This window comes from Ixodes scapularis, unplaced genomic scaffold (genome assembly GCF_016920785.2).
Source record: "Ixodes scapularis isolate PalLabHiFi unplaced genomic scaffold, ASM1692078v2 PGA_scaffold1__304_contigs__length_218370807, whole genome shotgun sequence".
Taxonomy (NCBI): Eukaryota; Metazoa; Arthropoda; class Arachnida; order Ixodida; family Ixodidae; genus Ixodes; species Ixodes scapularis.
The window spans coordinates 154,915,487-154,928,850 of record NW_024609846.1 but is presented as its reverse complement, the minus strand read 5'-3'; the positions used below and the strand labels follow the sequence as shown (position 1 = coordinate 154,928,850).

Here is a 13,364-nt window from a genome sequence, read left to right as displayed (position 1 = left end):
CTGAGAAACCCGTTCCTCCTTTTGAGGTTTCGTCCATCAGTGGTATAACCCACTGCTCTTGACAAAGCAAACAGCATTCCGTTCCTTCTTCTTGGCGTCAAGGCAGACTCGTGTATCGAGAGAGTTTGGGCAATCGGAGGAGCGGGCAGAGCCAGGGCGTGCTTCAGTCGCAGATGGAGGGCTTGGCATGCTCTCTTGGCCAACCAAAAGTCGAAAAGAATCCACTAGCTAATCCACTAGTGGCGGTAGCGAAAAACAGTTTTAATAAGAAAGTAAAGGTTAAATGTAATAGCCCTTCACGGCTAAATATATGGTGCACGTCATGTTTCGATTATGATCATGCCTTATGAAACGATTGTGCCGCTCGAACTTTGTTCTGCTCGGACAGAGTGTGACCGCTCAAACGGCAGATTCAAGCCCTTCGGCGCCTGACGTATGGATAATGTCGATCGTCCCGCTAGTCGAGCTCTTCTACCATGATCTTGGACGACCGTGATTGAAACATTACGTCCACCATATATTCAGTCACCGAGAGCTACTCCGAAACACATATCGTTTTTTGCGACCACGGTCAGGGTATTATGTCAAGCGTCTGGTTGGCCACCTTCAAATTTGTGAAGATGCCCTGGAATACCCCAGCCCGCTTGCATTGTTTCCTAGACATCCTGTGATGATGTGACTCAGTGTGCTAATGAAGTAGGGTAGGTCTAACCATGGATCGGCTCGGAGGCAGAATGGAAGACGATAAAAAAAAGAAGAGAGGGAGAGTGCATGCACGGGGAGCATGCGAAGGACTGGCCGGGAGAACGCGCTAGGACTGAAAGACACCATCGGCAAGGGCAATCGGCTGCTCGCTCCTGCTCTCTGACCAGCAGCCTTGTTCCAGCGAGGGCAGCGCATATAAATCTACGCTGCCCGCGTTTGTACTGCGGGAGCACACGGTACGGTGCCTCTTGGACCACCGACGGAAGCCAACAGCTCCCGCTCCTGACTGCCAGCCACGACAAGGGCCCGACAACGACAGCTCCAGACACGAGACCCGCTGATGCGCACGGCTGCTCCAAGACATGGTGATTGTTGCGTTTCCCTTTCTTTCATTTGTTGAACTAAGTTTTCTTTTTTTCTTTCAGTCTAAGTATTTGAACTCTTGATTTCTTTTGTACATACATGTTTTAAGAAAAACGAAGGACACGTGTATATTGTCTGTATTTAACCCTAAAGAACCTTGGGCTTGGATTAACCTTGGATTAACTGGCCTCCTCAACAGTACGAGGTATTGCCTGTTGCCTCGTTTTTCTAAGTAACATTAATTGATCAGGATGGAGGTTAGAGAGCTATGTCTTTGGGCGCTGAGCTGGGACTGGCAGGAGGTGAGTTGAGGACGTGGGTAGACGAGGAGCGAACACGCCAGGGAGAAGAGAGGGCTGTTGAGAGCGAAGCACAGCGCCTCAGGGCAGAAAATGAGCAACGCATTATCGAATCAAATTTCTTCGTGCAGAGGCTAGCGCAATTGAGATAGGACGAACAGATGGCAGTAAATGATCACGTCACGCATCTATATTGCTATTTCCTAGTCCTCACAAGCTTATGCCTCCCTTCGATGACAGAAGGGACGATCTCGACTCGTATTTGAGGAGATTTGAGCGCGTAGCTCGGGGGCAAGATTGGCCGCAAGAAAAGTGGGCAACTGCTCTAAGCATGTGCCTTGTTGGCCCAGCTCTGGAGGTCATAGGTAGGTTGTCGCCTGAATACTCTCTGGATTATGATAGAGCGAAGAGGGCTTTTTTCTAGCGGTTCCTTTAGACGGCCGAGGGGTACCGCGAGAAATTTCCAGAGAGCGAGGCGTTAGACGGAGAGACAGGGAGCCATTTTCCTGCAAGACTAGCGGTTTCTTTAGGCGGCCGAGGGGTACCGCGAGAAATTTCCAAAGAGCGAGGCGTTAGACGGAGAGACAGGGAGCCATTTTCCTGCAGTCCTGCAAGACTAGAAGGGTTCTTCGACCGCTGGGTGAGTATGAACGCATGCTCAAAAACGTATGAGTGGATTTGTGGCTAGATGATCGGGGACCAATTTCTTCGGAATTGTCATCCGAGGCTCGCGGTCTTCTTAAAGAAAAAAAGCTGTAAGACCATCTCAGCGTCTTCTGAAATGGCGGACCGCTTCCTGGAGGTGCAGGGCCAGCCTAATCTGGCCAATTTAAGGAGGTAGGCCAAGGAAACCTTAGATTTCCTTAGGGAATATGCGCATGGAGCAAACCCGCTCTAAAGATAAAATGTTTCTTGTGTGGTACGTTGGGCCACAAGCAGGGATGGGCAAAATACATGCAAATGTGCATCAAAATACAAATACAAAATACTTCGTCAAAAATGTATTTGATTACAAGTCTAATTACATTTCAAAAAACAGCATTTAAGTACAAGATACAAATACAACCAAATGTATTTGGTCCCCTCCAAATACTTTTCTAAATACATTCCTCAAAATTTGCGTCAGCGACTTCAGGGCAGCTGCAACGGGTTTCTGGGTATCTCATCTTAATTTTGCATCGCACACTCGGGAGTTAATGTGCGAGGCTCTAGTAACCTAATAGAAATATAATCACAAAAAAATGTAATCAGCTTGGACGTAATAGGTGTAAAAAGTACAGAGCTTCAAGCAGCTTGTTTTTTCGATTACATTTTGGTATAGACCAACACAGAACCGAGACGACCAAGACGCGCATCACTAGCTAGAGAATTTTTTAGTGTTGCAACTCGCACCAGTTACGAAAATCTGGACGGCCCGCGCATTTAGGATGTTCAAGGCAAAAATATGGATGGAAATCAAGCTGGAAAACATCACAAGTTGTCACAGGCACTTATTTAGCCAGTCTGCCTGTGAACGTCGACTTCGTCACTATTCTTGTCCTGGAGTAGCACCGTAATCACAAAGTCACTAAACGCTTGTGCTTGATTAAGAGACACTGCATTCGGTGCAGAACGCTGTTTTCTTCCTGCTCTGGACAGTGACAATAAATTTGAGGGGTGTATTTTCGCCCACAAAATTGTATTTAATTACAATTGTATTTGAAATACCCACGTTTTAGTATATAAGTACACACGTCAAATAGATTACCCAATTTGTAATTATATACAAATGCAAAATACACAAAGTATTTGAAATACTGCCCATCCCTGGCCACAAGGAAACATATTGCCGATCAAAGCCAACAACACACGTGTTCTGTCAAGTGTGTCAGAGATCAGGCCACGAGTTTAGATCATGTCCGCGAGTATAGGATGAAAAGACAGAAGTTTCATGTTTCGTAAAGCCCGACGATGATCCTGTTGGTAAGACGGTTGCGTTCTCACGGGGAAGAAAGAAAATCTCAACAGACGCCTTCAGAACGTCCCCCATGGATATGACTGAAAACGCAAGACCAATTCTGTGGGAAGGTATGCCAATCACAGATGGGGTATTAAAAGGCAAAGTATATAAACGTGTTGAGGGACACTGGGAGTAACACCGTGATAGTGCGCCGGGAACTGGTTGCATCTCAAGATTTTATTGGCAAAGTCACTCCCAACTTTTTAGTGGACGGGACGTGTCTGACATTGCCAGAGCAGACACTCACCTTCTGTCGCCGTTCCCAACGGTACAGGTAACCGCCAAGTGTATGGACCGTCCTCTGTGTGACGTTATTGTGGGGAACGTTTATGAAGCGAAAGACACTACCGAACAAATTCTGAAGGAGGTGACTGACGCGGAAGCTGAAATCGCCACTGCCGTCGACGGTAGGATGCCGAGTAGGTTAGACCAACTTAGTAACATCGGGGGTGCCTGGGAACGGGGGACCTGCTGCTCTCGCGGTGGAGCGACACGGACGCCAATTGTCACGAGGTTTGCTGGTTCCTGTTAAATTAAGGTGGTAAGATAATCAAAGGCGAGACCAAATCAAATTTCAGCAATTTGTAGTCATAAGAAAAGAAGCTAATCATAAAACCTAAGATAAGATTTAAAAAAAAAGAAGAAATATTTACAACAAAAATGGCAGTGTCCAGTTTGGTTTGTTCCAATGGAGGTGCTGCTGTTTACACCTGAGTCTTCGGGTTTTTTGTGTACCGGAGAGAGAATGGAAATTCGAGGAGGGGCAGCCAGCGACCGACAGCCAGGCCATGCCGCTCAGGTAGACGGCCCGAACAAGGACTGGTTTACAACTCGCTGGCAACCAGGAACCCGCAAGACCTAGTCTCCAAGTCAGCGGACCATAGAAACCTCCGTTCGGGGAAAGCCCGAGAGTCGCTGACATGGCCGCCCGGCAATAGGAGCTCCTTTCGGCCTGAAGTAGTACGAGAAACCCAGGGCACCCGAAGTTGCACTGTGAGCCTCGAAACTTCATTCTCTTTCCGGAACACAAAAACCCGAAGACTCAGGTATAAACAGTAGCACCCCATTGGAACAAACCAAACAAGACACTGCCACTTTTGTTGTAACTATATATATATTTTTTTTAAATCGTACTCTATATTTTTTATTAGATTCTTTTCTCATGATTACAAATTGCTGAAATTCGATTTGGTCTCGCCTTTGATTCTCTTACCATCTTAATTTAACACAAACTAATGAACCTCCTGACAATTGCCAGTAGATGACTGTTGACTAAAAGTCAAGATTCTCGACGATAGAGCGAGAATATTTGGCATTGGTCTGGGTAATAGAGACGTTCCATGTGTATTTGTATGGAACGCATTTTATTGTTCAGACGGACCACCATCCTATACAATGTCTACAAGGCGAAACAACTTAACAGCGAGTGTTACGCTGGAGTCTGATGCTTCGAGAGTACTCGTTTCGCGTGGAGTACATTAAAGGCAGTGAGAATGTGGGTGCGGACTATCTTAGTAGCCTGCAATGAACTTGTGCACATCATCGAGGTTTCGTTCTGTTTTTTTTTGTGTGTAAATTATTTTAATTCTTAAAAAAAACAAAAAACTTAAAGGGGGACTTTTTGTGATGATGTGACTCAGTGTGCAAAAGAAGGGTGGGTCAACCCATCGATCTGCTCGGAGGGAGAAGGGAAGACGAGGAAGAAAAGAAGAGAGGGAGAGTGCATGCACGGAGAGTATGCGAAGGACTGGCCGGGAGAACGCGCTAGAACTGAAAGACACCATCGGCCAGGGCAATCGGTTGCTCGCTCCTGCTGTCTGACCAGCAGCCTTGTTCCAGCGAGGGCAACGGATAGAAATCTACGCTGCCCGGTTTTGTACTGCCAGAGCACACAGTACGGTGACTCTTGGATCATTGACGGAAGCCAACCGCTCCCGCTCCTGACTGCCAGCCACAACAGGGGCCCGACAACGACATCTCCAGATACGAGACCCGCTGTTGCGCACGGTTGTTCCGAGACATAGTGACTGTTGTGTTTCCCTTTCTTTCGTTGCTTTAACTAAGTTTTCTTCTTTTCTTTTAGCATTATTCTTTTAGCACTCTTGATTTCTTTTGTATATACACGTTTTAAGAAAAGCGAAGAACACGTGTATCTTGTCTATATTTAACCCCAAAGAACCTTGCTACACATCCCGACGAATGGCCACACTTTCTGTATATATGAATCTGCGTCGCGGTAGTGAGTGATACGTGCTATGCTGTGACGGCATGCGAGGATTACCAGGTTCGTGTCGCGGCGTGATGAGACCACTCAAGCGTCATGCCTCCTTGCACAACTGCACATTAACAGACTTAAGACAACTGAGCCTGTTGAGGATTTCGGTCAAATAGTCACACTTGAAGCCTGGAATATTTCTTCCGAAAGGTGATGCAGTACATCTGGCGTACTGCTGCGACGCAAAACGAAAGAGAAGGCTCTTAGTACTGCCAACACCATTTGGTACACGGCTTGCGAATGAAACATCGAAATAATGATGGTGCCCAGGTGCCCAGAAACAATTCCAGTTAAATATCCCGTTTCATAATCCAGATAGTTAAATATTATACGCAGTTTTTTGGTAGGGAGAGTCGTAAGAGTGAACATTTAACACACTTTAAAGTTGCTTTGGGGTCGCAATGGACGTTCTTGTAAACTAGAATTATTAGATATTTTACTTGATCGTATGACAGTGCTCTTTAAATTTAGCGCCGCCACTCGATTATCCAAATATTTGTCTATTTTCGGTTTATCAAAGCTAATTTAGCCACCGCAGCAGCTGGAACGTTTTCGCCATGCTCGGTTCTAATCCGAAATCAGAGGGACACCACGTCGTTGGGCCGGTAGGCCCCGGAGTATCACAAAAAGTGCCCAAAACGCACCATGTCACAAGGGCGTTATGTTTGGGGAGCACACTACTTCCTTACGGTCTATGCGAGCTTTCTTTCAAGAAACAAGAAAGGAATGAAAAAGAGTTAAACGAGCGCAGCATGTCATTAGGCTTAGCGCGCGTGGCGAACCGGCAGTTAGAAATAGTCGAAATTTCGCGCTAAGCCTTTTGGCACATTTGTAATAATCTTCTTTATTTTTCGCAGGTTCCTCGTTACATTGCATAGAACTTTAAGAGGACAATATTTATAAGCTGTTGAATTTCCTTTCGTAATAGAACATATCGGAAATGCACAACGCCATCTACTGGGGCACCGGAGCACATGCTCCGTCTCATATGTTGGCTTCGGCGCTGGCAAGGCCAGGGCACGAAAGCGTATTTCTGATGAATCCTTCACTCGCGCAAGCACTTGCGCAGAGAAAGCGCTTCCGAAAACCAGGCACCCGTACGCATGCCCTTGCCTGCGCTCAAAGCCAAATATCGAGTTGAAGCGTACGTCCGCTATGTTGGTGGCGGTGAGAAACCAGGAACCGGTGGGGCGACGAGCACGTACATGCACAAGAAGAGTGTAAAACAACAATAACCCTTAGCTCGCACGTGTGGGTGAGGATCGATGACGGTGAGCAGTAGGCCTCGATTGTTACCGACAACGCCACGAAATTGACAAACATCAGAGAACCTCGACGCAGCAAAAATTACAGCGAACAGAGTGTTGCCAGACGTTCGAGCAATGTTCCATTTGGTATATTTATGGAAATGTTTTTCACTTGCGATTTCTTTAACTTTGTAAAGTAAACATGCGGACGTGTGCCTAAAAACCTTTATATGTATTCATCACGTGCAATTTTTACTTGTTAAATTTTAGCCATTTAATGCTATAAGTAAGTGCCAAAAAAGAACCATCTCGCATGAAGAAATGGCGACGACCTAGATTCGCGTCAAAAAACAGAACTTCATTTTTAAATCTGCGCATTTATAAGTCCAAACCGTATGTCACATGTGATTTTTAGTTGTTGTTTTTAACTCATGGATCTCAAAACCACCGCCCTCGGGACAGATTCGCCCCGTGGAAAATTTTCAACTAGCCCTTGGCCGGCCACGCACCTTTCAAAGAACCCCGTCCCGCGACCCCTTCCAGCAGACCCACACTAAATACGAAAAAACAAAAAAGCAAAAAAAAAAAACAAAAAAAACGAGACGAACTGCATTATATCAAGGTTGTCTCGCCGTGACTGAACGTTGGCATAACCAGTATCACCATCATTTGTGCCCGGCTTTATGTTTGTGTAACTATATTCAAATTCTCTCGCGTTCCTATGCACGTTGTGTCAGCTTAAGTTTTATCGTTCTCATTAGCCTTGACATGGCGCTACTGTGCCCAAGGTGCCATGCGCTTTGATTTCTGCTAGGTCGCTTTTCGTGGTCACAAATGGTCTTGAACATCATAATTAGCTAAATATTCAACTTAAAATAGAAGTATATATATTCATCGAACGTAGGTATTTTTAATCCTTACTCCAACATTCATTTCGGTGTTTAAATTTTTACTTAGGTTTCTTTATTTATAATTACCATTTTCTTCCCGGCCTTCGAGAACGCGACAGGTGACTAATCCAGCCTGTTAGTCAAAAGGTTTGGAGACCCCTGTCTTAGACCATAGCGAGGGCTCTTTATAGAAGACAAATTAAAATTTTAAATATCGGATTTTGGACAAAATATATGTTGAAATTCGTCCTGTTGAAATGTTCTTCTCTATACAATGGTGTTCTTTTTCTTTGCCAGACAACCTGATAGGATTATAATGATAATGTGCTTTTGGAATAGTTATTTGTTTAGGCTTTATATGATATGTCAAATATGTCATAAAATTTATGGTTACAAAACTCATCATCATTCGAACCTAGCAAACTAATCGTCGTCAAGAAGGCTAGGTGCTGGATTTTGTTTGATAAAAATAAATCAACAACAATAAATCTTTATGAATATCTTGCACTTTCAATGTGGTTTTAAACGCGATGTAAAAAGTCTGGTTCTTGTGCGGAAAGTGATGAGCTTGGAGAGGCTCCCAATTACCCGACCCGTGACGATCGCTCGAAGGCCAAAATTGGTCTTTGGGTCCTTAGACGTCCAAAACTCGGAATCTACAATTATGACGCAAAACTCAATTTTAGTTTCGTTCTATTCAAACAATTTCCCACCATGCATATATAACTTTTTTGTTTCGTTTTTGTGACAAGACCCCTTTCTCTTGCATTACTTAAAATGAAATCGCCCATGTGTTATGTATCCATCACTAAAAAAGGGAACCAATATGTTTCGACAAACCTACAGCGCGTTACAAACATAGCACTATATTTGTATCCACTATTTTTTTAATGATTGCCATGTTTATTATTTGAGTAGTAGTGTGATAAAAATGCGCATTCATGTACCCACTGAACGAGTAAAATATGATTTTTTCGATGCCTAGTCTCAGGAACGTTGTAGGAAGCTCGGTTATTGTTTTCGGACTAACTAGGCCATTGGATTGACAAAGTTTTGTGCATCAAAACAATGTTTTATTTCTATTAGCGAATTTTTTTTTATTTATTAGCTATTTATTAGCGAATATCTTGAAACATTATCGTGCCCACTTACGCTGGACTCCGGGTAACTCCCCCTTTTAAAAAAATATTTTTTTTTTACCTTTATTTTTAACTGGGACGCTTGAAAACGAAAACGTTGCGGTTATAACAAGCATACAATGATCAGTACAGGGCGTTCAAAAGCAAACGTTTACAATTCATTAGATAGCTTATCGTCTTTTTCGCCAAAAAATAGAACGTCACTGCTTTTCGTCAGTAGGCTGGATACAATAAGAAACATTTACTGTTATTGGATACCCACTGCGTTCAATTATTTCTTCTTGAAATTTGAACACACAAATATTGATACCTACCGTTGAAGTTTGACTCAGGTTCCGCATGGTGCTGCATTATCCTAGCAAGGTATCCGTCAAGAAAGTGCCGATTGATGTCTGATTTTCCCGTCTCCAGCCGGTCATTGATTTCTTGGCTAATCAAAGAAAAATCATAATTATGAAAGTCTGCGCCCTCAAAAAGCTGAAGAAAATTAAATATATGTGACGTGTTTTTATCCATTTTATTCTTATTCACAACTTGATTAATCGATATCGATAAACTTTTAATGTTCAAGTGTAAAGATGCTGAGTCATGAGTTTGACTATGTTTTAGATTGAGGACCTAAGGATTTTATTACTGTGATTTGTTTCCACAACCGAAATACTTGTTGAACCTATGCATTGAACGACGCAGCTGAATGCATCGCCACATAACTGCGGCTGTGAAACTCCCAGAAGCGATGGTTGATAAGCCTATAAAAAAAAAAATATTTGTAGACTTTATGCGAGAGAATTTCTCTTAATATTTCCCTCGAAAGAGTTTATAAAGGGTACGTAATTGAAAGGCCTGTAAGCAGCCTTTAAGCGGCCTTTAAGCGGCCTTTAAGCGGCGCACGTATAGATGTCTCATAAGAACCCTAGATCTGAACGCAGGAAATGGAAACGTGGCAGTATGTGTGTGTTTGTTGAGGTGTTGGGTAATAATCTGGTCCTCAAGCCGCACAGACAAATGCTGACTTCCGCAAAGCTGTATATCTAAAGTTTTTTTTTTTTTTTTAAGAGCAACTCAGGTCATTATTACATGGGGTATTACGACCGTGTTCCTGAATTACAAGGTATATTTAGTTATTCGATATAGTGTGTAGTTATTTAGATCTCATCTCAAACTTTGTTTTTAGGTGTGTGCGGCGAAACCGAAACTATCTGAGAGGGATGGCAATACCGCTCATCAGACGTCATGTCGATGCTTTGGCACTCAGTATGACCTCCAGTTGCCGGCGCAAGGCACGCAGCATGGCTGCATCCATATTGGCGATTTTTATCATGTGTTTTCGAACCTACTTTTACGGCTTCTTTCAAGACCACCAGGCGCTGTGAATATCTGATTCGCTCGAGAAGGCTGGCGAGTGAAGCGGCAGCCACAGCTATATTTTCTTTTCCTGCTCTGCCGTCAACCTTGCTGGAGTCCCGAAAACTTTTGTTCAAGTTTGTGTGGCAAGAAAGCCGAAGCTAAGGGTGCTCGTGCGCTCGCACACCTTGAGCATCGATGAAAGTTGTGCATGCGCACTCCTTACTTCTTTTGAAATGCCACAGAAGATTGACACCGTGCCTAAATTTGTTTCTTGCTTGCAAAAATGAAAATTCGGACATGTTTTCGGAACTCCGTTGGTTGGGTAGCTTCACCATCGGCGTATGTCGCGCGACTAGGGCACTTGAAGAAAAAAAGTGAGTGAAGCAAACGACACCACCGTACATGAAAATAAGCTGCTGCTCTTTATATGCAAATAGTCGCACCTGATGATAAAACAAATCCGGCTCGAAACGTCGGGCTCTTGACTGTTTAATACTTGGTAGGTGAAGGTCTCTACTTCTCTAACAACTGAAAATCAATATTATACGTAAAAGAGCGAAGTTAATACCATTGCATTATGCGATTGAGCGGCGTGAGTTTTATACGCTGTATGGCAGTTTGCGGGTCGGTTTCGCAGCCATACAACTGTTGGCAGGTGGTAGTTCGCAGAAGAAGCAAACCACTGACGGTATGTCATAGCCCAGTGTTGCTTGACTAACAGCTAAACTGCTGGCCGTCTGCTAAAGTATATTTGGTTGTATCTTTGATATCGGTATTACCAGAGCGGGGGAGTTCATAATGATTAAATATTTCGGCTGTGATCATATTTCGTGAATTTAGAGCGATAGCGGTAATTTACTTTGGTTCTATTCATGACCGGAGTTTCCCTTTAGAATTTTTCATCCAGCGTCTCTGGCTCTTCAATTTTCAGAGATTCAACTGTGTTTACCCAACGAACTTGAAGAGCTTTTGTATCAATTTCAAACCCTTGACACCTCCCAGGCAGTGGACATATCTTGACATCCATTTGAGACACTTAGGCAGAGGGTCCACGGGGGAGACATCCGAGAAGATCCTGACGAAATCCTCCATATATTTATGGAGTTTTTTTAGCCTTGGATCGTTGAAATCATAGCGGCTGCCAAGCACCAGCGCTACGATGTTGTTTGACACGCTGGGAAGAAGCAAGGATCGCATCAAAACTGGTTGACCTTTCGCCTCTGCCACTTTGTCTCGAAGGTACAGGAACTCCTCCTGTAAGAGAAATAGAATGTATGAAATTTACGGAGAAACGACTTTCGCACAAATATTCTGAGCATTGATTATAGCTGTACGCGGGGAATTTATGTTTTGCGGATTGGACTTAATGGAAATGTGTGGAATTTAATGAAGTTCAGTAAAGGCAAGAAATATATCTTAAATTTCAGGAAAACGATGTTGCAGTACTTAATAATGCATTAGATAGCAACTGCTTGTGCCATATGCCACTAAACTCTTAGTAACTGCAGGTAGTAATGGGAATGTTGGTAACAGTTACTACAAAGGAAGTTAGTAACCGCTCTTTTTTTTTTTTGTTGAGCTAGCGCCACCCATCTCGATAATTTTCTTGAATGAAGCTATCACCCAATTCAAAGAAACGAAAAAAAAATTTGCTACACTTGTCATTACACATATATTGCACGCTTCCTCAACTTGTTCAACACATCTCATACAAAAATAACATAAACAAACTGATAACCAGAAAAAAACGGACATGAACGCACGCTACATTGAATACTGAAACCGCCCGCTTATATCCGCCATTTTTAGTCTTTCCACGATGATCACCTCAGAAATAATACATTTGACAATAACTTTCTTTTTTTCTCACTAATGTCATTTACCTGAATTGATTTTAAGCGGTCCAAGTGATAAATGTAGTAGTAAAAGGTAATAGTGTATCATGTAGTTATTTGCGACGGTTGATGTAACTTCTTGCTCATCTGCGCTTGCTAGCGGTTAGCTTTTAACTTTTATGCATAGCTACGCAACAACAGAAGTCATAATTTCTTGCTCGACCGTCTTGTTTAGTTATATTACTTACTGAACTTTCTTGGCTACAAACAACCGAATACACCCTGTGGTGTCAAGGATGTTGTATACATTTATTAGGAAGCATAGTAACGGCCACAGAGGGATATGCTTTCGCTAACGTTTTACAATATTTTTAAGAGTGTGAGTGCAAGACTAATTAAAACATCCGCAAAGTTTTTCTTTTCTCAATTTTTTATACTATACACTTACGCATGCCGGACAATCCAGCGGTTGAGATATAGAAGTTAACAAAATCAGGAAGTGGAAACGTTTTGAGACGCCATTTTGGTTTGTAGTTTCTACTTGAGCTTTATTCATAGATTCAATGCGGGAGGAGTTTACAACTAAAACTTTATTAGAGGAATATTACAGTCTTTAGACCTTAGAGTAATTGAAGTAGCTGGAGTGAACCGGGAGTATAGAAAAGACCAACTGCAACCACTGTTATCGTTAACAAGTTGCACACCAAGTCAGTTAAGAAGATGAATGGGAATTGTCGATGCTGCACTGTGCCCAGAGGAAATGATACGGGCATGGTATACATTCGGCGTTCGGCAGTTAAGACTTTAAGATTAAAAAGGGCGGGGTATAATCGATGATTAGTAACAAATCTGTGTTGAAAGCTTATTGTTGGCATTGCTGGGTCACAGCAAAACCTAAATATAGTGCAGGAGATCCTTGTAGTTATTTTTCTGCGCAGTCTTGCAAATCCTTAAGGCACTGGCATTTCGGTTGGGTATATCATTATATCTTAAATCAGATTTCAAGTGAAGCAGGTTGACGCCAGATTTGTACCCGTTACTGCAAAAACATAATAGATTACAATCAAAAATTAAGAAGCTTCAAATGTAATAGATTACAGCTACAAATTACTTTTGTTGAACACTAATGGATTACTTTACTCGTTACGCTACAAATTGCTTTCACGTTACTTTTCCCGTACACTTACCAAGAAGACAATAGAAACAATTTGGATGTTTTCAAAGAGTGTTCAGCAACACTACTTTCATTTTCTCATACGCCCGCA

At 42.9% G+C, this 13,364-nt stretch overlaps 1 protein-coding gene across 1 annotated transcript in view; it reads right to left on the bottom strand.

The window, feature by feature from the left end:
• LOC8030196 (cytochrome P450 2J2) overlaps positions 1 to 13,364 on the bottom strand; it is a 60,465-nt gene that overhangs the window by 23,912 nt on the left and 23,189 nt on the right. The window contains exons 4-5 of the mRNA XM_042290384.1: positions 11,214 to 11,518; positions 9,232 to 9,347 (exon numbers count right to left, since the gene is read on the bottom strand). Coding sequence (XP_042146318.1) covers positions 9,232 to 9,347; positions 11,214 to 11,518 — 421 coding nt within the window. The remainder of the gene's footprint in view (positions 1 to 9,231; positions 9,348 to 11,213; positions 11,519 to 13,364) is intronic.